The following is a 26,534-nucleotide window of genomic DNA, read 5'->3' as shown; positions in this document are numbered from 1 at the left end:
GGGGGGAGGGCAGGAGCAGGGACACGATGGAGGTGGGGGTCTCCCACAGGCTCCCCCAGTGTTTCCCACCCCCATCTTCTACTACCTTTCCAGCCAGGTAGAGCATGTGGGTGTCAGCGTCGTAGAAGGGGAACAGGAGGCCTGACAGCCCATCAATTTCCTCCTCGATCAGGGGCATGGACAGGTCCTCCTGCGGGCACAAGGCCGTATCAGCCTACGTCCAGGCAGGACGGCACCTTACCCTCCCCGACCCCAATAAAGCCCCAGAGCTACAACCCGTCCGTGTCACCACCTGGCCTCCCTGTGGCTGACCTGGTCCCAGAGGGCGATCTGTCTCGTGTTCCACCTGGAGACCCCCGTCGTGAGAAGCCGCTTCATGTTTCCCAGGAACACGACTCGGTTCACTCTGTGGTTTTTGCAGTTTGCCTCCTGGCGGGACAGACAGAGCCGGTAAGGCAGGGCCACCGGACGCTAGGGAAGTATAGTGGGCTGAATGGGGCCCCCCAAAGATAGGCCCATGCCTTAAACCCTGGAACCTGTGAAGGGGGTCCTTAATTGCCCTGGATTATCCAAGTGGGCCTTAAAGGTCATTGTGAGCATCCCTGTAAGAGGTGAGAGAAAGGGAGGCTCTAGGGACACACAGAAGAGGTGACTCCAGAGGCAGAGACCAGAGTGATAACGGCCGCAAGCAAGGGAACCAAGCAGCCATCAGAAGCTGGAAGAGGCGAGGAAGGTTCTCTCCCAGAGCCTCCAGAGGGAGTGCAGCCTTGATTTTGGACTTCCGGCCTCTGGAACTGTGAGAGAAGCTCTCTGGGTTGTTGTAAGCCACTGTTGGTGGTAATTCCTTGCAGCTGCCAGAGGAAACTAACTCAGGTGCTGTGGAGCAATGGGGTCCCAGGGTCAGGAAAGCAGGCCTCTCCACCCGACCCTCCGGTGGCGGGGATCGGGAAAGGGAAGCTGACGTCAGGGGTGCCAGGTGCCAGGTGCCAGGTGCTCTCAGCAGGGCATCTCTTCTAAGTGTTGCCACAGTACCTCCTGGAGGGAATGTCTGAGGATGAGGATGAGGCTCAGGGGCATGGGGTGCTCACGCCTTGCTTCACCCCAGGGGTCCTTCTAACCTGCCTCCATCCTCCATCCTCCTTTCCCCTGCCTCTCGGCTCCTGACTCTTCCTTTTCCCTCTAGCACACCACAGTCCTTTGCCAGGATGAGTTAGCATCAGGTCAGAAACCAGAGGCTGGGGGAGCAGCACAGAGACCCTGGCTGGCGTCACTTCCAGTCCTGCCCAGCAAGTGTAGCCCGAGGACTCCCAGCTCTCAGCCTGTGTCACGTCTGTGAGGTGGAGCTTGGGTTCTCTGCTCCCGCCCATCTCCTCCACTCAACATGGGCTCTGGGGGCCGGCTGGTTGGGTCTGAATTCTAGCCCTGCCCATAACCTCCATCTCGAACCCTCTCCAGGGCTCAGTTTCCCCCTGTGAGGCGGGAAGAGCAGCCCACCTTAGAAGGCTGGCAGGAGGATTCAGCGAGTGACAATGTAGAGCCCTGGGCACAGTGCGCACCACGCAGTGAGCTCTGAATAAATGCTGCCGGATCCTAATGATGCGAATAACTGTGAGCCTTATTATCAGTGATGGTAGTAGTAGATGACTTTCTGCTCTTGTAACATCAGACTCTTCCAAGATAAACACCACCAGGCCAAGCATCAATCCTTTCTTGTGTAGGAGGCAAACCTCACATTGCATCCGAATTTTCCATCCCACTTAGCCGGGTGGCTGGCACGCAGTGGGTGTTCATAAAGTGTCAATTTCTTACTCCCAAATGGCATCTGATCCCTTCCTCACAGTCAAGACCCAGGAGATTCAAAGACCTAGCTGGAACTAAATTCACCAGCAACCTCCCCACTTGGAGCTGTCCCTGGGACTGGTGCCCTGAGCCATTTCCTTCATGCTTGTCCCATGCTGGTGGCTGGGCAGATAGTCCGAAGCCCCTCTCTTGTGCCCACGATGGGGCTTGGGCAACACCCAGGGATTTGTGTGCTAAAGGGTGTCACCATTTCTGTCCCCAGAGCAGGCCAGAAGAATCCCATCTGGGGAGAGGGGTACCGTGGGGATAAGAAGGATACCGAGGTCCCTCCCTGCCCAGACTAAGGCAGGGTCCCTGTGAGTCGAGAAGAACCCAGAAGGCGTGGGCTGGTAGATGGAGGTGCAGGCCAGGTGCATGGGAGAAGGGGAGCTGGCCCCGCCTTTTCCTCTGAGCCTGACAGGAAAGCCATGCCCCAGATCCTGACCCCTTTCCCTTCCCTAAAAAGCCGTGGGGCTTCACCTGCAGGACGCGGCCAGAGCGGGGCTCGATCACGCGAAGCTTTTTGTCCTTGCACGTGGTGGTGAGCAGGCTGCCATCCGTGTTGAAGGACATGCAGAGGATCACATCCGAGTGGCAGTCTATCATCTTCACTGGCTCACCCACGTCCAGGTTCCAGATGAGGACCTGCGAGGGTGGGCGTGACGGAGGCAGGTCAGGCCTGTGGCTTGGCATGAGGCCTCTGTCCCTGGGCTGCGCCCCACGGCCCCGGGAGAGACGCCCCACGCAGGGTCGGGGTGTGCTGGCAGGCAGGATGGAGATTAAACTCTGTATCAAAGACCGACGCTCCCGTCGCACAAATCCGCCAGCCCTCGGCAGATCCCAGCCCTGGCCTGGGCTCAGTTTCTGCCCCTTGCAAGAAGGATCGATGTTCCTGACCCGGGTCCCCTAGCTGGCACACCTCTTTTGGGGACATCCCGTTCTCTTCCCTCCAGCAACTCTGGTCGCTCCTTTCTCCTACCAGGGGGGTGGCAGCCACATCTGGATTTAAGAAGTGGCCCCGGGAGAGGGTGTAGGCATGGAGTGGACATTCTCTTCTAATCCTTAAGGGCCAGGGAAGCCGGAGAGGCAGCCTGTGTGGGCTCCAGGAATGACAGGGAGCACAGAAGATGCCCGGGCCTCAGTAGTGAATGAATGACTGAATGAATGAATGAGTGGACAGATGGACGGGACAATGTGGGTGAACACGCTCAGGATCTAACGGTAAAAATCCCTCCCACCCCTGCCCTGAGCTGGCTGTGGCCGCAGGTGCGGCCGGGCTGCTCACCTTGTAGTCATAGCCCGCACTGAACAGGATGTTGTTGGTGGTGGGGTGCCACTCGACCAGCCCCACGCGCCGGCTGTGCCCGTGCAGCTCCAGGAGAGCCTCTGTCATGTTCCGCTTCAGGCCCCCCTCGGGGATCTCCCAGATGCGCACCTGCAGGGGGCGCCGAGGGTCGTGGCTGGGTGGGCAGGGCCCGGGGAGCCTCTGACAGCCCCCTCCCGTGGCCCCAGGCTTCCCCGGATCTGCACCTCCAGGCCGGTGCAGCGGGCGGGCCTGACCGAGGCTCGGGGAGGCTCCGGGGTGCACTTCACACCATAAGCAGCTTGGGGCGAGTGATGCAGTAAAAGCCTGCCTCTGCTTCCCTTCACACACCCTTCTAAGAGCTCTGATCTCTGGGGCGCCTGGGTGGCTCAGCATTGAGCATCTGCCTGTGGCTCAGGGCATGATCCCGGGGTCCCAGGATCGAGTCCCGCATCGGGCTCCTTGCGGGGAGCCTGCTTCTCCCTCTGCCTGTGTCTCTGCCCCTCTCTCTGTGTTTCTCATGAATAAATAAATAAACTCTTAAAAAAAAAAAAAGAGCTCTGATGTCAGCCTCAGCAGCTCTGTTGGTACCACACGGCCCTGTCTCTCACGCTGCCCTTCACCAAGGTGGACACGAGAGCAGAGGAAAAGCCATCTGGGAGGCTGGGAGGCCCAGAGGCTCTTCTGGGAGGTGAGGCTCCAAGGGGCAGAGACTGATCAGATGTTGGGAGCCGACACCAGGACAGGCAAAGCCTGGATGCAGCTGCTATTTGCAGCTTTGTGGATGCTGGTAAAGAAGCAGAGGAGAGCCTGGGTGGCTTAGTGGGTTAAGCTTAAGCATCTGCCTTCGGGCTCAGGTCGTGATCTCCAGGTCCTGGAGTCCCTGCTCAGTGGGGAGTCTGCTTCTCCCTCTCCCCCTCCCTCTGCCTCTCCCCTCTGCACTTGGTCTCTCTCTCAAATAAATAAAATCTTAAAAAAAAAAAAGAAAGAAAGAAGAGGCAGAAAGAGACGATGGGCTGAGAGGAGGATGAGACACACGGAGGAGCAGAGAGCGTGTGGTCCATGGGGTCCCAGCGTGACAAAGTGCACAGTTTCTCTGCAATCCGTGAGTACCCTCCTGATTACTGCCATCTCGCCCTGGTGGGCTTCCATTTCTCAGGCCAAACATACTCTGCCTAGGTGCAACTGTTTCAGCCCCAAATGGGAGAAAAAAATTCTTTGCCCTGCCTTGGCTCCTTGGGAGAATAAAATGAGACGCTGGTCGCCCAAGTTTGTAAACTGTAAAGTGCTCGAAAGACCTAAGGAATTCTAATCCTTGTTATAATTGCTGTCATCATGAATGCTGTTGACTATGCTCTGACCGGAGAGGAAAGAACACGGGTCGTGACAACTTAGGGCACCTTTAAGGCAAATCTTTTGAAAATCGGAACTGCACCCTTGCCAGTAAGGAGAAAAACTGGAAAAACTGCTTTGAGATGCCATAATCTTCTAAAGGAGCCGACTGGGAAGGGGGAGGGGAGGGGGGGGGGGGAGCCAGTGCTGGCAGGATCATATACCGGCACTGGTGGAGTGGATCGGTGTTGGTAGTATTCTAACTCAGAGTAGCTCTTTGGGAAGCAATCTGGCAATCCTTAGCTGGAACCATAAAGACATCTATGTCGTATTCCTTGACCTAGTAATACCACTCGGAAAACCCAATATAAGCAAAAATCTTCATGCATGAAGGTGTGCGCTGCAACGTGGAAAATTTAGACACTCGAAGTGACCAACATCAGGGGAACAATTTAATATGTCATGTTACTATGCAATATTAGCCATTCGATCAATAATTCTGAAGCCTACGAATAAACATGGAACTCCAAAGGCAGTCCTCGGGACAGGGGAGAAGGCTGGGAACTGGGGGTGCCCCCAAGGCGATTCCCGTGACAGTTTCCTTTCCCAGCGTGTCCCCGGAAGACCCTACGCTGCACGTGTAGACGTGGGAGGCTTCACGGTGAGAAAGGCAGGTTCAATCAAAGGTCTGAGGTCACCTTTCAGTGTACCCTTCTCGGTTTAAAAAACAGACCCGAGAAAAAGTTTATAATTAGGGGACAGTCTAAAACAGTTTTCTGACATTGCCATCACCTGTGGTTGCTCCAGCTTTCCATGAAAAGCCCTGGACGGGCGGTGGGGGCTGGGGGGTGAGGTGACAGAGAGGGGACCCAGTAGGACCCATGGTTTTTCCTAAGTGGGCCCTGCCTAAGGGCATTCAGAGATGAGGTCTGATCTGGAAAAGGATGGGAGGGTGGAGCAGGGACCAGTGTAGATGACTGCGTGGTCACCCCTAAGACCCAGTCTTCTTGTCCCCAGCGCACCAGAGGACGGTGACCCTTGAAGAAAGGACACCAATGCTTGGTTTGGACACACATGAGCATGCACGCCTGCATGCACACACACACCACAAACCCCCACCCCCCACTTTTTTCTCTTCTACCCCAAAGGAGGCTGTTGCATGTGTTCTTCTGCAACTTGTTCTTCTCCTGTAATAGGTAGTGAGCATCTTTCCACACCAGTACACATGGATTTACCCTCTCTTAGTAAGTGGCCAGAGGGACATCTGTTGCCTGACGGTGCCACAATGGATTTAATCAGTCTCCGTTAACGGACACCTGGGCTCTGCCCACTTTTGTCCCTATTACAAGTCACTCTATGAGGAACAGTCCCGTAATACAAGTTTGAGTGCAAATAGTCTTGTAGGGCACATGCCTACGGGTGTTTCATTTTTTAATAGTTACTGTAAAACTGTCCCCAAAAGCTGTCCCAGTTTTCGCCAACAGAGTCGGAGAGTGCTTCTTTATCTACGTCTCTAACTATACTTTCAGAAATAGACCTCTGCCCACCCAACAGGTCGAAAATGCCATCTCACCGTCTGGGTTTGCATTTCTGATTCTTAGAATTACTCTGTATCATTTTATGGGGTTTATTGTCGGCACCGGAGGAGGAAGCTCTAGAAACTTTCAGACTCTAAGGGATAAGACGTTGAGGGTCAGAATGACAGGCTGGGGGTGGGGGTCGCCTGGGAGGCTCAGTGTTGAGCGTCTGCCTCTGGCTGAGGTTGTGATCCTGGGGTCCTGGGATGGAGTCCCACATCGGGCTCCCCACAGAGAGCCTGCTTCTCCCTCTGCCTGTGTCTCTGCCTCTCTCTGTGTGTCTCTCATGAATAAATAAATAAAATCTTAAAACAAAACAAAAAGCATTTTTTTTTTTTTAAGGAGGTCGAGGATGTGGTCTCTGGACACCTTGCACTGTAGCTTGAGGATAACGGACAAGTAGGCACACACGGGAACACTGAGGCAGTCAGTGCAGAAGTGCTTACTGAGGCAGGAAAGTGGCCTCCGAACTTTGAGAGAGATCTCTGAAACAGAGACTACAGCCTTATCCACTCCACACACACCTCTATGAGCCAGACTCCTTTTAGTCAATGGGATTGTGCTGAGCTCCAGTTCTTGAATAGTACTTGGGGGGCAGAGAAGGGCAGAGCTGAGATGAGAACAGAGCTGGAGGGGCACTGATCCAGTCTTGGGGAGCGGTCAAGGGTGGGAGGGTCTGCGAAGAGCAAGGCTAGAAGACTGGATGTGGGCCCATGTTTGAAAGGAGAGGCTGGGGGGAGTGGGGAGGGGGCAGAGGAAGGGGGTGGACAAAGGAGCAGCGAGCAGCGTGGGCTCGGGCACAGCAGGCAGGGCAGGTGGGTCAGCCTGACCCGAGTGGAGCAGGCTGGCATGTGGCAGAGGAGGTGCCACGTGTGTCACACCTTTAAGTCACCAAGGTCTCAGGATGCTCTGCTTGCGTCTCAGGAAAAACCCTTCTCCCCATCAGCCTCACTCCTGAGTGTGGAGCTAACTGAGGCGCCTCCCTGGGTAGTGTCCCACGCCAGGTGAAGGTGGAGGCCCGAGGGAAGCTGGGAAGGGAGGGTCCAGCCAGCCTCCAAACCCACTCACTCGCAGGATGACTGGGAAAGCCAGGTAACCGCTCTGAGGCTCAGGCTCCCGGTCTAGGTGACGAACAGAGACACGGGCACCATTCAGAGGTGCGTGTGTTGAACTAAACTCAGCTTCACGTCCTTGTGGGTCTCAGGCTTCCTAGCCAGATGAGCTGATTGGTTAGCATGACAGGTCTGCCTAGGAAGCCAGGGGTCAGCCGGGGGGAGGGGGAGGGCCGGCTCTGCCTGTGCCCAGGTTCAGCCTCTGAACTAGGTCCAAGAGCCAGGGAGCCGAGGCCTGCAGCAGGAGGCCCAGGGTGCTGTTTGTTACCAATAACTGTGAGATGTAGGGTCCCAGGTGGGGCTTGGGGGACCGGATGAAAAATATCCTGCAGCAAGGGATAGAGGCACCTTCCCTTAACCCCATGTGATATGGCCACTTGTCCCAGTCTTCTCACCTGCGCATCGAGGCAATACTAGTTAATCTCCCGAAGTTCTCCACTTTTGACATCATCGAGCGTATCGTGGGGGAGGGGGGAGAGACTGGCTCTGCTTGATCTACGGCTACAGCTTGATCTGCGGCTACAGCTAACAGTAGGCACCAGGCACCGAGTATGGTAGGAGCTCAGAGGAGGAGCTGGAGGTCACAGTGGACCTGGGTAGCTGGAAAAGCAATTCCAACCTCTTGGCATTCAAGGGATTTGTCTAAAGCACAGAGAGGATGGGTGTGGGAGGAACACTGTGGATCTGCTCAGAGGTTGCTTCAACAGGAAACCCGATAGGTCAGACAAACCAGATTTCTGGAAGGAAGAGGTGGAGAAATATGGCAAAATGCTCCCCCTAGCAAGCCAACTGTGCCCCTTCTTAGGTCCCCAGATTGGAGCCACGTTCAAGGCAGCTACATTCAACCCAACAAAATACGCTCAGTGTCTGCCTGTGTCACACATACCAGTCGCGGGGCCAGGGGAGGGTATCCTTGGTCTCAGCAGCTCATGGTTTTGCGGGGGAGACAGCAGACCGTGCAGACAAGGCTCAAGCAAGAGAGCTGATAAGGATGTTTAATAAAACTACAGAGCCGAGTGTCCCTGTGCCTGGGGACGGAGCAGCCGGACAATAAAGTGGGAGCTTAGCAGTCTCACAATCTCTATTCAAATCAGGGCCTTGACCTTACTGGCTGCCCAACGCCTACCTTCACCCCTGCATTGGTCTGACACCTTGGAGAGGTCACAGTTTGTCCTGCTTATCTGTCCCCAAAGAGGGAACAGCCTGCCAGTGCCCATATGCAGATATCGGGCACCGATAACGTGCCAGGCCATCCTACTGGGTGGCCGACTCCTCCATTGGGCACCGGATCTCCTAAGGTCTGAGGACCTTTGCCTCCAGCGCAAGGAACAGTGTCTGGCACATAGTTTTGAATGCGTGAGCCAACGGAAGAATCCTAGAAGCCCAGAAGTCTTGCTGTCATGCCATCGGCAGGTTCAGCAGTGAGTGAGCCCCCGACTTGGCGGGAGCAGGCCCCCCGTCGCTCCGGCTGGTGGTGAGCTGCGGAGTCGGGAAATCACCCATCTGGCTCGGAAGGGGTCGGGGATTTCTCTCTCGGATATGAGGTTCCCATGCAGCGTAGTCTTTTTTTTGGAAACCAGTGATAGAAGGTCTACTTGGGGGCTCAATGAGCAAAGAGTGAGATGAAGTGGGGAGAGCCCTGGGTCTCTGACTCCAGCTCTCTGGCTGCCCCAGGGGCCGTGGGGTTCGCAGTAGACCATCAACGCGAAACTTCGTACATTCATTTTGTTCTGATGCGGAGTCCAACACGATCTCCAGTTTTACAGGAGGGCCGCTTGTGCCCAGAGAGGTAAAGGTTCAAGGTCGCAGGTCTGGAAAGTGGTGGACCCTAACCTATGGCCGCCTGAGCCTGGCTGCTTAAGGACAGAGCTGCGCTGCCCCTTGCTCTGCGGGGCCAGGTGTGTCGGTGGGGCCACTGTCCGGCCATCTCTGAAGGGGGCACCCTGTTCCCTTCCAGCTCCGAGAGGTAATGGTTCTAGAGTGTGTGCGTGTGTAGAAGGGCAGGGTGGTGGGTGGCTTCTGGCTGCTGCTGCAGGGCTGACATCCTGCCCCATCCCACTCCCGGCTCCTGGGGAGGGCCCTCCTCTCTGGGAGTGGGGGTGGGGTGGGAGGGCAGCCTTTGGATAAAGGAGCAGAGGAAATCGCTGAGCTCAGCCCACCAGGGAGAGGGCCCTGCCTCCCTCTTCCCCTCTCCTTGAGATGTCAGAAACCTCTCCGTTTCTCTGCAGCTGCCGGCCCTCTGGGAAGGCTAGGAGCACAGGGCTGGAAGCCCACGGAGCCCTTCCCTGCCGCTGCCAGCCACCCTCCCTAGCTGCAGCAGAAGCTATAAAAAGCACAGCCGCTCAACAATAGGTGACATCACCCAGCGGCGGAAAGAACTGGATCCTACCAGATGCCAGGGAGAGTTATGGCCCTACAGCTCCCTCAGGACAGGAGTGCATTGGGAAGGGGTCTGGGTAGGTTCCCCTGGAGCCCTGGAGGGCTGGGGTCCCCCTCTGAAGGCCCTCCTCATGCCCTGGCGGGGGCCGGGGGCATGAGCTTGGCTTTCCCTGGAGGTTTTTCAGGGGTGGGAGATATGGGAGAGGAACTGGGGAGCAGGGGGAGCTGGTGGGCTCCTTTCAGTGTCCCCAGACTGTCCAGAGAGACAAGCAGAGGGCCCCGCCTGGAGACATGGGCCAGACCCGCTTCAAAGCCACTCTCCTGCCCCCGAGCCCCGTGAGTAGCACAGAGCCCGGCACTTAGGTCTCCTGCCTGACCCCCTAAGCCTGGTTCTGGGTGTCCCCTGTGCAGTAAGTTGACCATTTGGGCCTCCCACCCTGGAGGGAGGGTGTCTCAGTGGCTTCCCCTCGAGGCGCTTCGAGGGAGGCAGGAAGGTCAGCCTGCATGGCCCCGGTGGTGCGGACAGGCCTCCTGACCTGGTCTGTGGAGCTACGGGCTCCTTCCCCTTACCTGCCCCCCTCCCAGGACCTGCGGAGGACGCCTCCCGCCCTGCCCTCCGTGTGCCCCACGTGTGCCCTCGTGCACGTGTGGCATGGGGCCCTGCTCAGAGAAGTCGCGGTGATGTACACACTGAGTGGTGGATCCCAAAGGCCAGCCCTCAGTGGCCCTGGGCCTCAGTTTCCTCACCTGTAAACCTAGGAAGGCTGGTGATGTGCTGAGGAGTGCCGGCCCTGCCTGTGCCCCGCCTGTGCCCCGCCTCCCTGTGTGACCTTGGGCCTTGGGGCCTTCTCCAGGGGGTTACTGGGCCCGGGGGCCTGTTAGCTCCAGTGGCCCTGAGGCCCAGGAGAGGTGGCGAACCAACCAGGCTAAGCTGCTGCTTATGGGCAGCTGGACTGGTGGCTGGAGCAGGAGCTTAGGTCCCCTCTGGACCAAAGACTTCATCTCCTTCTCTCTGGCTCATGCTCTGGGCCAGTCCTCCTCGCTGTGCCCCCAGGCCTGGTGTCCTTTCCCTCATCTCTCACCTCTGCCTGCCACGGTCCTCCCCTGGGTGCTCCTCTCCTCTTGGCTGAGCCACATCCCAGGGCTGGTGGCTTGAGGTGTGTGTGTCGAGGGGGGACACTCCTCCAGGGAGCCAGCTGTGACCGCCCCCCTCTGGCCTGAGAGGTCCCCTTCCCTGATCCCCGGGGAGCACAGGGTCCCCTCCATATGTTGAAATCCTACCCCCTAAGCTGATGGTATTAGGAGGCAGGGCCCCTGGGTAGTGACTAGGTCTTGAGGGTGGAACCCTCAGGAATGGGATTAGTGCCCTTATCATAGAGCCTCCAGAGACCCCAGCCCCTGCCACCCCGCGGGCATGCGACAAAAGGAAGGCTCTCCCAGACCATTCTGGCACCTGCTCCCGGACTTCAGCTTCCAGAACTGTGAGCAGTAAATGCCTGCTGTTTATAAGCCCCCCAGCCTGGTGTTTTGTGACAGCGGCCTGGGGACTGAGACCCTCCCCGCAGGCCTGTGCCCTCTCCCCCGGGGCCTCCTCCAACGCCTTCTCTGCACCAGTCCAGCTTCTCCAGAGCCCAGACTTCTCTAACTCCCCGCCGATACTTCTGGCAACACGCATCTCCCCTCCCCGTGCACACAGCCCTCAGCCTGACCTCGGCGGCTGCAGGGACTTCGTTCTGCGTAGCATGTCGGTGAGCAGTGTATGCCCTGCCCTTGTACTGCTGGTGGCTCCAGAGCAGGGCAGAGACCCGCAGGCACAGTGGGGGGCACAGACCCCCTTACCCCCGCATAGCAACCGCCAAAGGCACGTCTCAACACGGCCGTTGCACAAAAGGAGCAACACTGAGGCCCAGGGAGGGTAAGTAATCTGCCCCTGGTCGCCCAGCTGGCCAGCGGTGCTGCTGAGATTCAGTCCCTGGGTGGGGAGATGGCCCAGCTGAGCTCCGATGGCAGGCCAGTCCCCGGGAGCGGGGCGGGCACCCTGTGGTCCTGGGATCTCATGGGCCTAATGGAAGAGGGCCGCTCGGCTAGTGCGGTCGGTGCCGGGCCTCGTGCTTTTCCCTAATATCCCTGGTTTACTAGCCGGGCCCCTGGAGCAAGAGGCACCTGACTCACCCAGGCAGGGAACAAGGTGCTGCTGAGCCAGAAGCAGGCAGGCCCGGCTCCGTCAGTGACCCTTGCACCCTTGCCCTCCGTCAGATGGGAGTTAGTACCCGAGGCAGAAGCCCCAGCTCGTGTGTCCTTCCTGTCCCCAAGCTGGTCACTGCTCACCTGCTTGCCAGCTGACTGCCCTGTGCATTTGTGGCACGACGAGACCTGGCGCGTGGGTCGTGCAGCCAGCAGCCCTCCCGTGCGGACTCCCTGCCTGTGACCCTTCCTTGGCCGCGGTCTGGGGGTGGCAGTGGCTTTCTCACACAGGGACCCCGAGGACGAACTACACCCTGGCTCAGAGAGAGCGGAGGAGCTCCAAGTTGCAGCCTGTCCGCTCCCTCCCTCGAGGTTGATGACAGTCGCCCAACACCTCGCAGGCAGAGCCGCGCCAACCGTGGTCACTGACGCTCTCCGCTCCTCGGGAAGGACGCGGCCCCTCCACCTGCCCTCTCCCTGGTCACGCAGCCCCTGTGCTCTGACCACTGCGCTCCACAGCTGCCCCCAGCCCCAGCCGCATCCTCCCTGGCCCAGGAAGGGCAGGAGGGAAAATACGGACAGGGAGGAAGGTCTTCTTCTGAGACCACAGACGAGCGCTCAATCACCTCCCTAAGCTTCGTGTTTTAAGTCTCACCTACAAAATCAACACCTCCAAACGACATCACACTAGAGGCGCCAGATCTGCCAAATATTCCACGGATTCACTTTCTCAGTCCTTTTCCCGACTCCCTCCCCATCCGGGGCTAGCTGGAAAGACAACAACAACGCTGGTAGAAGAAGGGCAAAGAAGGGAGGAAGAGAGGCGTTCAGGAAGGGAGGGCTCCAGGAGGAAGTGGGGAGGAGCCCCCAGGGGGTCTGCCCTCCTTGGGGAGCCCCCCTCCTGCTCACCGACGTGTCCTCTGAGCACGAGGCAATGATGTTGTCAATGAATGGGTTCCACTTGATGTCCAGCACGTTGCCCTGGTGACCACAGACCTTGGGGTAGTTGGGTTCAATCCTGCCCGTCTGCCAAGGAGAAAGAGAGAGAGAGAAATGGGGATTAGTAGGATGGTCCTAGGGTGGCCCTGAAGAAGAGACGTTATTCTGGGCTGGAAGGTCCCTGAGGACCTACCACTGTCGTATCCACCTTTGCATCCCTGCTTAGGCTGGTCCAAGTGTTCAGTGTGCATCTTAAACACCTGTGCACAGTGCCCCGTGGCTCAAAGCGTAGTCTCTGGAGGCACAGAGGCCTGTGTTTGAATTACAGCTCTGCTCCCTTTTAGCTCCGTGGTCCTGTTAAAGTCAGTGAGGTTCGATGAGCTTCAATTTCTTGATCTCTGAAAGCAGGAGAGTAACACCTGCCTCTCAGCCTTTGGTGAAGACTGAATGAGCTAACACTTGGCAAAGTGCTTCGTGTGCAAATTATCATCACAGTGAACGCTGGGTATAGCACAGTAGTATTATTGTCATACAGATTAGATAATAACAGCTCCTCCAGGAGGTCTTCCCTGACCCCTCAAAGGGGTAAGAGCTCCTCCTCTGTGTGCTCCTAGCATTCTAGGCCGCCTTCTATGAGGCACCATCAGGTGCAATGCGGCCTGTTTCTATCTGTGAGCAACCGAGGACGGGATCTGTCTCTTGTCTCTGATTATCCAGCTCCTTACAAGCCTGGCACATATGCTACGTGCTAGGTACATGACCTGAGAGACATCCTTCAAAGGGAATGGATTCCACAAAAGACGCAACAAGGAACACAGGGCAGGGCAGTCCATGTTTAATGAAGGGAAGGAAAATTATAGCCAGAAGCCGTGTTTCCGTCCTCAGGCCTTTTGAATATTAGATTTTGGGGTATTGGAGGAAACAGGATTTTCCCAGTCACTGCCCATGGGAATAGTGGTTAGGTCATCAGAGGCATCTTGGGCAGGCCATACCTCACCCCCCCACCCTTTAGGACCCTCAACTGATGAATAAAGAAGAGAATCAATTTTTGCAAAGCCTCTGCTTCATGTGCTTTACGCTTTGCCAGCATGATGGGGCCAGGGTGATTTCAGAGTCTGTGTCCTGCAGTAACCTCTCCCCACCCACTTCCTGCCCGCATCTCTAGCAGCTCATTTCCAGATCATCTGATTTTTTTTTTTTTTGTGACACAGCAATGGTGAGATGGGTAGCGAAGAAACAGACCCAAGAGCAAATGGCAATGGTACAGAGGGTGAGACATGAGGCAGAGGAAGAGGGAGAGGAAAACAGCATCGGAGGTGTACTCAGGAGAGCTTGGCTGACAACGTGCATCGTGGGAAAACTACAGAATGGGGGCAATGGAGATCTGGGGAACACCGTCATCAGTTAGGAAGGGGTCCCCTTTGCCATTCTATGGGGGATGCAGTTAGAACTGGGATATCTGTTTATTTTTTTTTTTAGATTTTATTTATTTATTCATGAGAGACACAGAGAGAGAGGCAGAGACACAGGCAGAGGGAGAAGCAGGCGCCCTGCGGGGAGCCCAATGTGGGACTTGATCCCAGGACCCCCGGGATCACGCCCTGAGCCAAAGGCAGATGCTCAACCACTCACTGAGCCACCCAGGTGCCCCTGGGATATCTTTTCAATTACTTTTGGGCTGTTGGACTCTTTCTTTAAATCAGAGTCTAAGCAGATTGAGCCACATGTGACCATGGCATTTGTCAAGGTTACACATTATTTTCTCTGACTCTCACACACCCTGTGATTTAGGTATGAGGAACTTGAGGCCCAGAAAGCTTAAGCAACTTGCCCAAGTTTACCCAGCTGAAGGCAAACGGGGGTTCCTGCCTAGGGGTGACCCTCAAGGCTGAGCTTTTGGAATCCCACAGCTCTTTGGGTCAAGTCCCCTCCTCTAGCCCCGACTTCCAAGGGCAGACAGCTCCCACAGCTCACATACTCTCTGACAGCACCATATGATCCCGAAGGCTACATCCGAGTGATCCCTGAGCAAAGCTGCCTGCATTAAGCTTTTGGCACCCAGCCCAGCCCAGGCGCATGTGAGGGGCACCGAAACAGTCAATAGGTGGCCATCAGCTAGCAGCAGCTTCTGGCTAGCAGCCTGTGTGGGTGATGCACTGGACGGACAGGTTAAGCAACATCCCTGGAACCTATTCAGAATGGGGTGAGGTCAGAGCCCTGCATTGGGAAGGGAATAGGTCTTTTTAAAGCTGAGAATGATCCCGATGTAATGTATACTCCCAGGTGGACCTCGCCTTACACAGTGGATGCATTCCCCAATAGGGTGGGGAATTATGATTGTCATGACTAAATCACATTGTTGCTCATGTGAATGGTGACCCCTACAGTTGTGCAGTGCACAACCTACTTGACTGTACATGGTAGCCCTCAAGGGAAGAACCCCCTTTCAACCTGGCAGCTCTGCGTTTCCTATTTTATACCGTACGTTACCACATAACATTTGTTTGAAAGACAAGTTCCAGTACTAAGAAAAAAAATATCAGAGAAACCACTGTTCTATGGAGAAATCAACTCAATTAAAAAAACGCCATGATTAACTCCAGGACAAAGGGTGTATAAAGAAAGCTAATGTAAATCATAGTGATAATGATTTATGTACAATATTTACATAGTTGTAATAATGTAAATCCTGAATATTTATTGAAACAAGAGTTAAACTATAACATACCGGGAGCACAGAGGTAGGGAAAGTGTGTGTGTGTGTGTAGCTGGAAGGGAGCCAGATCCTTATCTTCCATAATGGGAAGTCAACATACAATGTCTAAGATTTAAAAAAATCTAGACATGGCGGTGAAAGCATGCAATTAAGAAATCCGGGGATAAGTGCAAAAGGAAACAGCTAAAAGCAATGAACGGAGCTCCCTTTGGGGAGTGCAGCGAAGTGGGGGAGGGATTGACGTTACAGGCAGTGGTGTGCTGATAACTGTTTAACTGGTTTTCCAGGAAAAAAAAAAAAGGCCCTCTTGGGAGCATTTGCCAATTTCAGTGGTGTAAATATTCCCACTACGCTCGTTTTTGATCTACCAGGGTGATGTCACCAAAAGTCGAGTCAGAAGAGGCTCCTGGCAGTCCACGGTCACGTGAGCTTTCCACCGTGGAGACAAGAGACACAAGTTATCTGGAGAACCAGAGCAGTAAAATAACTAGGGGATTTGTTAACCCCCAGCACCAAAAAAACAAAAAAACAAAACAACAACAAAAAACAAAACAAAACAAAAAACCCTTAGCACCTTTGTTTTGGATATAATTTATTTAATTGGAAGTTTGCATAACTTAAGTTTTGATAATGGCCATGTTTACCCATGGGTTTGCAGAACTCCTAAAAATGTAGCAACAGGCCCTCAAGAGCCGGCCTGAGCAGACTGCAGCACATCACCCATACTATAGGCTTTGCAGTGGCACCAGTGGTTATGAACTCTGGACCACTACTGCTTTGAGAGGCAGACGAATTAAAGAACAAATAAATAAAATACAGGTACCAGATGTTCTAAAGGAAGCTAGTTCTATATATATATTTTAAAGATTTTATTTATTTATTCATGAGAGACACACAGAGAGATGCAGACATAGGCAGAGGGAGAAGCAGGCTCCATGCGGGGAGCCTGACGCAGGACTCGAGCCTGGGACCCCGGGATCATGACCCGGGCTGAAGGCAGATGCTCAACCACTAGCCACCCAGGCGTTCTGTTCTGCATTTAAAAAAAAAATGTGAACAATCCTCTCCCCAGACCCCCAAATGCCTCTCTTTTCTGTTCCAATTTCTGTAGGGGGCTGTGACTTGAGACCGAATCCGGATCTGGCTCGTAACTGTCTTCTCTCACTCGCTCTCCTACTAATACCCACACCAACACTAACAGCTGTCATCAATGTAATCAGATTTAATCTTCATAACTTCATCTTACAGCAGAGGGAGCAGAGGTTTAGAAAGTGTCAGAGGAGCAGAGTCAAGGTTTTTCAATGTTTCAAGATGGTAGTGGAGATGGTCAGTTCACAGTGCCCCAGGGTAGGGTGTCAGGGGTCCTGGGGTCTAACCTGCCAGCTGGTCCTTGAACCTCAGAAAGCTTCAGCCTCAAAAGAAGATCTAGCTGCCTGGGGTGGGATCGGGGAAGCCCGTTCCTTGGTGTCTATAATCCCATGATTGCCATGGAAATCTTCATGCCGTTGGCGTGGGCCTCATCCCGGAAGCCTCAAAGGACAAACGCAGCCCCCCCTTCAGTGAGACAAACCTTCAACACCAAATCTTGGGTGGTGGATGTCACCTACCCTGAGCCTTTTCAAGGAGTCGCCGAGTGCTGGGGGGCCCATCACATCTCAAGTGTACCTTGTCTACCAGAAGACCCAGTTGACAGAGGCTGGGACACGGGCCTCTCCGTACCTTCCTGCAGGTGCATTTGACCTAGTGTCTCAAGGACTTTTCAAAGGTTCATAACCTTTGGCCAATAAATCAATAGAGAAGCACATGAGGACATTTGCTGCTCAGTGTTATTTATAATAGAGAACAAAATAATAAATGCCCAATAAGGGGGCGTTGCCAAAATGAATTCCAGTACCCCAGTATTACAGAATATTATGAGGTCATTGAGAAGTGGTGTTTTCAAAGAATACTTAATGACTTGGGAATTGCACAAGAGCTAATGGTTAGTGCAACAGTCAGAAGCAAGTTATGTATGTAAAATGATCCCTGTCTATTACACACACACACACACACACACACACACACACACACACACACACAGTCGGTAAGAAAATCCATCAAGATGTTAATAGTGGCAATCTCCCCGGCTTAGGTGGGTGTTCGTGGTTTCCAACTCTTCCACGACGAACATTTAAACTTTGAATTGAAAAGATAGATGTCGGGATGCCTGGGTAGCTCAGAGGCTGAGCATCTGCCTTTGGCTCAGGGCCTGATCCCAGATTCCCAGGATCGAGTCCCACACCGGGCTCCCTGCACGGAGCCTGCTTCTCCCTCTGCCTGTGTCTCTGCCTCTCTCTGTGTCTCTCATGAATAAATAAACAAAATCTTAAAAAAAAAAAAAAAGGTCCTAAAGAAGTGAGGTGCAGACTCATGCCTACCAATTTACATGTTCCAGAAGCTCTGGGGAGCACAAATATCTTTGTTCACGCAGGCTTCTCTGCTTCCTTGTTGCCCCACAAATGGTTTGGGGGGAAACAACCTCCCTGAAATTGAATAACATTGTACAACTGATTGCAAGCAGGTTTCAGGGTGCGTGGTGTGCCCGCGGGCGGCCGAGGCCAGGCCCTCCCTTGGAAAGGCTGCCCCCGGGAGCAGTGGGTGCTGGGGGCCTCCGGCCAGGCTCTTCCTGAACCCCAGGAACTGATTGAGGACGAGATATTTTCAAAATAACCTGCCCTGGAGCTTCAGCTTCTTAGGATTTCCCGCCGCTGCTGCAAAGCTGAATTTTGTGCACAGAAGCAAGACGTTTCTAACCCGGGGAATCAGCTCAGGAAGGCTGCAAGGACCGACTCCAGACTCGGGAGGCGGCTCACCCCGCACCCCGCCCAGCCGAGTGACCTTGAACGTGGCCACCGGCCTCTCCGGGCTACCCAGATTCCTACACCCTGGGCTGTCCCCTTCTCTGCTTCTTCTTGGTGGCCCTCTTAGCTGTAGGAAGCAAGGCTAGGCTGCAGCCACAGGGCCTTGCCTCTGGGCCCAGGACAGAAGGTACAGAGTCACCCCAAGTCTGTTACCAGAAGGACACGGGATGGCAGTACTAAGGATGACAATGAAAAAGACAAGGATGGTAACATCAGGTCATTGGACAAATGCTTACAAAGCCCTAAGCCTCCGCTGAGCAATTTATGTACATTGTTCTATTTGATTCTTGTTAACCTTACAAAGCCTCACAAAATGCTTCTAACCCTCCAGTGACAATCCATCTTAGGGGTAAGAAAACTGAGCTCCTGGGTTGGCAGAGCTGAAGCCTCGGACCTGGGGGGCATGGAGTGGCAATTTGCACTTGGCACCGTCCGGCTGGAGGCACCCTCGCTCCGCCGCCTCCTGTCTCACACCGGAGGTGAGACTTGGGCTAATTTAATTAGGGAGAAAGTGGTCATAGATCAGAAGTAGGACCTCAGGGGTTCTCGTGAGCTTCTCAGGAGGGGCTGGCCCGCAACTCTGTTGTGAAGCCCCTTAGGGACACCCCCCAGGTGTCAGGTCATGATCTCGGGCTCCTAGGATAGAGCCCCCCCATCAGGGGGGTCCCTGCTCAGTGGGGGATCTGCTTCTCCCTCTGCCTGCCTCTCTCCCTGTTTGTGATCTCTCTCTCTGACCAATAAATGAGTAAAATCTTAAAAAAAAAAAAAAAAGGAGCCCCTTAAACTTGCTCACTCAGTGTCTTCCCCTAGTGATTCTTAAACTTGGCTCTATTTTAGAATCACCTGGGAAGTTTAAGAAAACCCCAGTGCCCAGGTTGCACCCCTACTGCTTTAGCCGCAATGTCTGGGGTGGGGGAGCCAGACATCAGTGTTTTTGCAAGATCCCCAAGTATTTCCAACAATGTTTGGAAAGCACTACCCTAGGGGCTCCCTAGGCTGCCGGGGCCTCACACAACTACTTACAGCACCCATGCAATCTGAGACAGGGTCAGAGTTACCTCATGTGGGTGCAGGGGTGTGGGGAGAAATCAGAGAACGTCATTGCACGAAGCACAGATGAAGCAAGCAGGAAGGCAACAGTCGCCATCAGGTGACATTTTAAAGGAGGACCAGGTGATGATTTAAAGGAGGACCTGGGGTCACGGGAAACGCTGAACCAGGAGAGGGGAGGTCTAATGGCGAAATTCCAAGCTTTGGTAGGGGATCAATTTTTGGACAGGCCCCCCAGTCATACTCCTGCCACCACGCGCTGTCCCATGCCTCCCAGACCCCCCTGCTAGACTTCGTGCAGTCTTCTCTCCTCTCTCCTCCAGATGGAAGTTGATACTAAATGAGAGAGAGACAGAGTCAGCATAAGATGGGAAGCATAGTCCTCATTGAGGCCCGCGGCAAATGTCAGGCCCCCTGTGTCCCCACCCGGGGCCTGAAGGAAGCATCACCCCCACCTCACAGCCCGTGACACTTCACTAAAAACACTTAAACATAGTTACTTAGTTAATGTTGCCCAGGGGAAGGTGTGACCGGACAAATGAGGAAAGTCGCCCCTGGTCACTGCACTGGCAAGTGACAGCCAGGACAAGTTTGTGCAGGTTTGGGGCTCTGGGTGTCACCATGGCCCTCTCAGCGGGGGTCAAAGGGGTGTCTCAAGCTCCTAAACACTGTGTGCTCTTCACCGAAAGCGGGGGTGCCTGCCCGGGGTATACCCAACTGACTAGTGACAGTCCCCAACACACGTGCACATGGACACACATTTATACACACATGCACGTGCAACCCTCGTGGCCATTTCTGTCCATTTCTGTCCAGGCCTCTGGCTCTGCTCCTTCCCTCTCTCTGTCCGGATCAGAATGCACTGGCCTCACGTCCCATTCTTCGGGGCCCTGATCTCTTCGACCAGTTAATCCAATAAATGAAAGCCTGCTAAGGAGGACACTGGGGGATAATGGGTCAGTCCGTTCCTCCCTGCAGGTCATCTGTGCCGACGCCGGCAGGAGCCTTTAGCGACAGTCTTTGGGCCCACAGGTGCACTCTCCTGGGTTTTCAGACTCTCAGGCAGTCTGGCTGGAGATCTATTTTGGATGGAGGCTTTATTCGCTCTCGAGCTTGTGGGATTGTTCTGTGGGATTCCTGGAGTGGGCCCCCGACTTGCCTGCCTGCCTCTAGTGTCCTCCCTCTTCAATGCTCTCGCCAAGCCATCTTCTGTACTCTCACCTAAAGTCCACCTCTGCTGCAGCGACTCCCCCGCTCCATAAGATTCAATGGCTCCCTATTGCTTAGATTTGAAAAGCCGAACTCCTTGTTCAGACATCAGAGCCCTTGCAGCCCCAGCTCAGTCCTGCTTTGATAGAACCCCTCGCCCCACTGCCGGTGCCACTTCATGACTATACACATACCTCCGTGCCCCCGCCTCCGATGCTCCCACTCCCCAGGTGACTTTTGCTCCTGGTTGATCCCTGCCACCAGGCTGGGAACACCACGATGTCAGTGACCTTGATAAAGGCACGTCTGGAGCCTCATCCAGTGCCCAGCTCGCAGTAAGAACTCAAGCTGGGTGAATGCCACCCGATTTTCCTCCTCTGGGCCTTTGCTCCCACTGTTCCCTCAGGCCAGACTCCCTTCCCATCCTCAGCACCTGGAAAGTATCATCCGAGGAATAGACAAATGCTCTCTCCCGTCCCTCTGCTGGGACATGATTCTGGCTCCTGCTCTTGTGACCCTGAGAAACTCTGCGTCTGGGGCTGAGCCTCAGGGGTAGATTCAGAGTCAAAGGGCAGAGTGTGCGATAGGGGTTGTGAATGCTCTAAAGTTAGTCACCCGGACAGGCACAAGCTCACGGCGGGACCTCAGAAAGCCTCCTCACTTCATGACTTCCTGTTTTGATTTTTCCTCCCATTCTTTTATCTTTGTGTTTTCAAGATGAAAAGGGTTTGCCGACTTTTCCAGTTAAGATCCCTGGTGTGTTTGTACGTGTGTATGCCCGTATGGGCAGAGGAAGTGGGAAAAGGCTCAGCAGGGGTGGCCTGGTGGTGCAGGAGTGGTGTCGTTTGGGGAAAGTGGGAAGGAATCCTGGTTCTCCTGGAATTTCAGCTCTAGGAGACACACTCAGCTCTTCCAGGCTCCGGGAAGAACGGGTGATGGTGGGGCCACCTTGGTCCACCGTCCTAGGCAGTATCATTTTGCAGATCCCACAAGAAGAGATAAGAGGCTCCCTGAGTCTGGGATAGGAAGATGTCCAGTGGCAGTGCGTGTGTGCATACATGTGCGTGTGTGCATGCGTGTATTGGGCCTCAGGGCTTATGCTTGTGGCTGCAGTTTCCTGATTACTGGCCCCTTTTATAAAACCTTATGCTAAAATACATAAAGAAGATAAGAAAACCCCAAACCTACGGTGCGTGACAAATCTTTTTTTTTTTTAATTTTATTTATTTATGATAGTCACACACAGAGGGAGAGAGAGGCAGAGACATAGGCAGAGGGAGAAGCAGGCTCCATGCACCAGGAGCCGGACGTGGGACTCGATCCCGGGTCTCCAGGATCGCACCCTGGGCCAAAGGCCGGCGCTAAACCGCTGCGCCACCCAGGGATCCCCTGACAAATCTGATGGGATGTCCTGGGTGTAGGTTTGGCTGCTATTAATCTACCAGGGGAGACAGACAAAAAGCCAGACAATTGGTGACTGGTGGGCTGTGCTTTGGTGGGTAAAATAGGGGGGAAGGGTGGTTATGGGAACACAGAGGAGGGACAAGAACTGGAGACTCTGAAATCAGGAAGGGCTGCTCCCCAGAGTGGATGCTGAAGATCCAAAGGGTCGAGAGCACACAGCCAGGGATAGCATGAGGAGTGCTTAAGACACAGAAGGACCAGCACCTGCGAAGGCCCGAATACATTTGGGAAAGCCCAGTAAGTGGAGAGGGACAAGGCCGCAGAGGGAGGCCTAGACTGGATGGTTTAGGAAGTTGCTGGTCCTGAGAAGGAGGCGCCTGGACTCTCCCCCATGAGAGAGCCATTGATGGTTTAACACAGGACAATGGGCTGCCGGGGGATCCAGATGTGCCAGGCAATTCCTGCAGAGTGAGAACTGTGTTATGTTCGGGGAGCCGAGGGGCTGAGGGAGGGACTCCCAGCCCAGGGGGCACGTTTCCTGGTATCTCGGGTCTTAAGTGTGATGGGGACAGAGTGTGAGGGAGAGACCTCAGAGGGAAGGAGAGTCTCCAGCATCCCAGGCCCCCATCGCTTCCCAATGTCCCCCAGTAGGGAAGGGGTGTGTGGGCAGAAACCCAGAAACCGTAAACTGTTGGAAATACAGAAGAGCTGGCAAAACACAAGAAAAATACACAATCCCAAAAAAAAAAAATACAAAAGTACAAAATACAAGACAGCGTCTCTGTAAATCGTGGGGAAAGACTTAACTTTGTTTTACAATGTCTAGAAAAGCAAATTTCTAGGTAAAGGGTGCTCCCGCCAGCAGGAGCCCCGAGGCCTGGCCTCTCCCCGCTGCCACAGAGCCTCGCTCTCGTGGAAGGAGGGGAGCCCTGGGGACATGCAGGCCTCATCCTGCGTCCTCCCAGAGCCCGGTGGGTGCCTCTCCCCGGGAGGACCTGCCTCGGAGAGGGCCCTCGGGGAAACCCACCCCAGATGCCAGCAGCCTGAGGAGGGCGGGAGGCCTGGATGCGCCTGACGGGGAACCGAGTCAAGGTCAGGAGCAGCTCCCAGGTCAGCCTCTGCTTCTTGGCCCAGAGGCCACCCCAGCAGAGGCCCCGCTGCCCCCAGGCCTTCTTGTGTTTCCAGGCGCTGCTGCACGAAAGGCCCTTGCACTCGCTGTCTGGGCCGTGGAGGGAGAAAGGGCCCCCCTCCGGCCTGAGGCCCTTGCTGTGACGTCCCTGCGTATGTCTCCTGCAGGGTGAAACGAAAGTCCTTGGTGGCTCTCATTTTTGCCCAGTCCACCCGGGGTCAGAAACACCACTGAGCCTCCGTCCCAGCCAAAAGGCCGGTGGCCTGGGAGTCCCGGCCCTCGGGCTTATGTCAGCCCTGCTGCTCGCGGGCTTGGGGCCTGGCACAAGTCCCGGCTCTCTGGGCTCTAGCCTCTCCTTCGGAACACTGGAGGCATTCTGGGGGGGGCCCAGATAACAAACGCGTGGTACACCTGCCACCCCCGGGGCTCTGTCTCTACAGCGGGCATCGCTAATGGCTCACTGCCTCCTGCCTGAGGCCCGCGGTCCTTCCTGGTGATTAGCAAGGGGACCGCTGAATGTCTGCCTGGGGCCATGTGACCCTCCAGAGCTCTGACAGCTGCTCCCCAGGCCCCTGGGACGTGGGGCAGCTCTCAGCATTCAGAGAGGACGCCCCAGGCCTCTGGTAAGTTAATCCCCACAAATGCCTTCATATCTGCCCCTTCTAGACTGTGCCCTCCCCCCCAGGGGTTCCAGCAGCCTTCCAGTTGGTCCGGGTGCTTGGCTCCTCTCGAACCCCACTGTGAGATCGGCGTTCCATAATTATCACTCTCACCGTACAGCCCCTCCAGAACCTTCCACGGTTATAACCGTCTGTAGGCATGCTGGCAGTTGGATATCCAAGTCCCTTTCCTGATTTGGGGGGACTGATGGGCTGCAGCTCCTCACCTTCCATCACGAGAGCTGAAGTGGGGCTCCTCCCACTTCAGGGTCCTCTGCTGGCCAACGAGGGGCGCCTGACACGGGGCCAATCATACCTCCCACCCAGATGGCCAAACACTGACCCAACTTGCTGCTCTGGGTCCTCAGGGGCTCACTGGGTGCTTCCCTGTGTTCCCAGTCTGGCTCTTCAGCCTCAGCCCCTTGAATCATGAATCATGAATCTGCTTACGGGGTCTGGTGTGACCTCTGTTGCTAGCAACCAGGAATCCTGGCCATCTGCCTTGACCTTACCTCAACAAGTGTATCTGCTTGGCCAAACCCTGATCCCACCTGCCCTCCCCTGACCTTACCCACCAGTATGTCCAGCTCGGTTGGGGTCATATTTCTCAGATCCGTCAAGAGACAGACCCTATGTTAAATGTGATGTCTCGGGTCCTAATAAAATATAGAACTCTCCCTAAATCCCAGAATTTTGATGACCACACCTTTTCTCAGACTGCTTCTCATAGCTGGAAGAAACACAGAACTTCTTTGCTGGATCATGTATGTCCTGACCCTGGGTTTGGGAAAATATGGTCCTCAAATCAGGGGCCTCCCCACTGGTCAGTGACTGCCTCCCTCCCCATTCCCACGTTCCTCAGGACACTCATCCTTAGAAGGACCTGCTCCTCTGGCCCTCTGTAAGCCCTAACCATCCTCCAGGAGCCACCCTGACTCCTGCTTTTGCTAAGGCATTTTGTCTGTCTCCTCTATGTCTTATGATTCCCCCGTACCATCAGCTTCACATGCCTGTCCCCGCCCAAACCCACTATTGGTGATAATAATGCCGGCTGTCCTTTACTGAGGGCCTTCCATGTGCCAGACCTGGAGCCAAGTGCTACCTCAATTATTTATCACAAGGACCTTATGAAGTACGTATCACCGTTGTGACCATTTTACAGATAAGGAAACCGAAGCTCAGGGAGATTAATTAATGCAGTGGCAAGACCAGGACTCAGGCCTCAGTCTGCGTGACCTCTGGATTAGGATGTAAGCTGTGCAACGGGTGGTGCTTGGTCTTGTTCTCTGCTGTGATCCGAATGTCTGGAATTGTGCCTGACTGATGGCAGGAACTTAGTAAATTTTTGTTGAGTGCCGTGAACTGAGTGAGAATAATGGTACAAACCCTGGACCTAATCAGATCCCCTGTATAGTTGCATGGGTGGTGGACTGCACAACTCAAAGGGGGTACTGTTCACGGGGTGCACAGTCTTCGGTGGTTTTCTCTCCATGATGCTGCCTTGCTTCTCGATTTAGCACCGCCTCGTATCGTGGATGTTGGTTGTCTTCCCCAAGAGATTATCAGCAGCCTCATTTTTTTTAAAAAGGAGGCTCCATACTCAGCATGGAGCCCAACGCAGGGCTTGAACTCACGACACTGAGATCAAGATCTGAGCTGAGATCAAGAGTTGGAGGCTCAACCCACTGAGCCACCCGGGTGCCCCATCAGCACCTCTCTTAAGTGAGATGATCACGGAGGATTCTCAGCAGAAACCTATTGCGAAACCTAAAAAGTATAAAACACGCTTCTTATGCCCTCTGGCCCTAAACACAACGTCAGTCTATACTCAGGATCAAATAATCCCCCAACCACAGGCTGCCGCTTGCCCAGATGCTGCTACTGTCAGCAGCGGGGGTGGATCATAGGCCCCCTTCACACCCTCCAGGGCTGGGCCACTCCTCTGCTTTGTCTCTTTGGAATTATCTTTGGAGAGAGCCCATCATCCATCGAGAGCATGCCCACCCTGCAGGGATCCAAAGCCCGGCATCTTCCTTGCCAAGGCTCAGCCCTGGGCTGGCACTGCCCACACGGAAGCTGTGGAACCCGAGGCAGGGCAGGGGGCCTGTGCTCACCCCCTCAACCTTGGCCCCTCTGGGATATCTCAGAGGCCAGAGGAGGGGCTGCACTACATCAGAGACAATCGCCCTTGACGTCCATGACCTTGAAAGCCCCCTTTGAAAGGGAGGTGAGCAGCTCGCTTCTGAGATGCCCCAGCCCATCCCGAGCCTCCTCTCATCTGCTGAGGCCGGTGGTCCTCGGTGGCTGGGTGGTGGGTGAAGGGACCCACTGTGCACGCTCTGAGCTCCTGGAGCCGGCGTCTGGCTCTGTGCACACCGATGAGGGTGCCAGTCCCTCCCTCCTGGGGCTTCAGTTTCTTCGGGAGACAGTACATGTAAGCCCCTCAGCACAGTCCTGGCACCAAAGAAGCCCTCGATAAACCTCACTTATCATTATTATCTGCAAAATAAGGGTCTAGGTGCCCACCTTGCCCTTGTGTCCTGCACCCAGGACCACTGAGCTCCGGACTGAGCCCTGTGCCTCTTGGCTGTGTCTCCTCTGCCCATGGGTGAGCTCCCCATGGGTGGGGCTGGTGCCTAAACCAACCTGCACCCTCAGACCCAGCGCCCCGGGCTCAGAAGTGTCTGCGGAACCGAGCTGAAAGAGCGGGGGACCCCTCCAACTCTGAGAGGCTCTGGCTCCAAGTCGAACCTCCACCCATTTGCTCATCAAACACAGACAGGGAGCCTCCCTGGGTTCGGC

The 26,534-nt window shown here is 54.9% G+C and overlaps 1 protein-coding gene across 5 annotated transcripts in view; it reads right to left on the bottom strand.

Annotated features, from left to right (window-relative positions):
* The window catches only part of CORO2B (coronin 2B), a 140,864-nt gene that overhangs the window by 11,534 nt on the left and 102,796 nt on the right, over positions 1–26,534 (bottom strand). For all 5 annotated transcript variants that reach the window (XM_025472350.3, XM_025472351.3, XM_035708702.2 and 2 more), the window contains exons 3-7: positions 12,636–12,752; positions 3,125–3,274; positions 2,320–2,484; positions 313–429; positions 86–190 (exon numbers count right to left, since the gene is read on the bottom strand). In XM_025472350.3, the coding sequence (XP_025328135.3) occupies positions 86–190; positions 313–429; positions 2,320–2,484; positions 3,125–3,274; positions 12,636–12,752 (654 nt within the window). The remainder of the gene's footprint in view (positions 1–85; positions 191–312; positions 430–2,319; positions 2,485–3,124; positions 3,275–12,635; positions 12,753–26,534) is intronic.

Source organism: Canis lupus, chromosome 30, assembly GCF_003254725.2.
Source record: "Canis lupus dingo isolate Sandy chromosome 30, ASM325472v2, whole genome shotgun sequence".
Lineage (NCBI taxonomy): Eukaryota > Metazoa > Chordata > Mammalia > Carnivora > Canidae > Canis > Canis lupus.
This window is presented reverse-complemented; position numbering and strand designations above follow the sequence as displayed.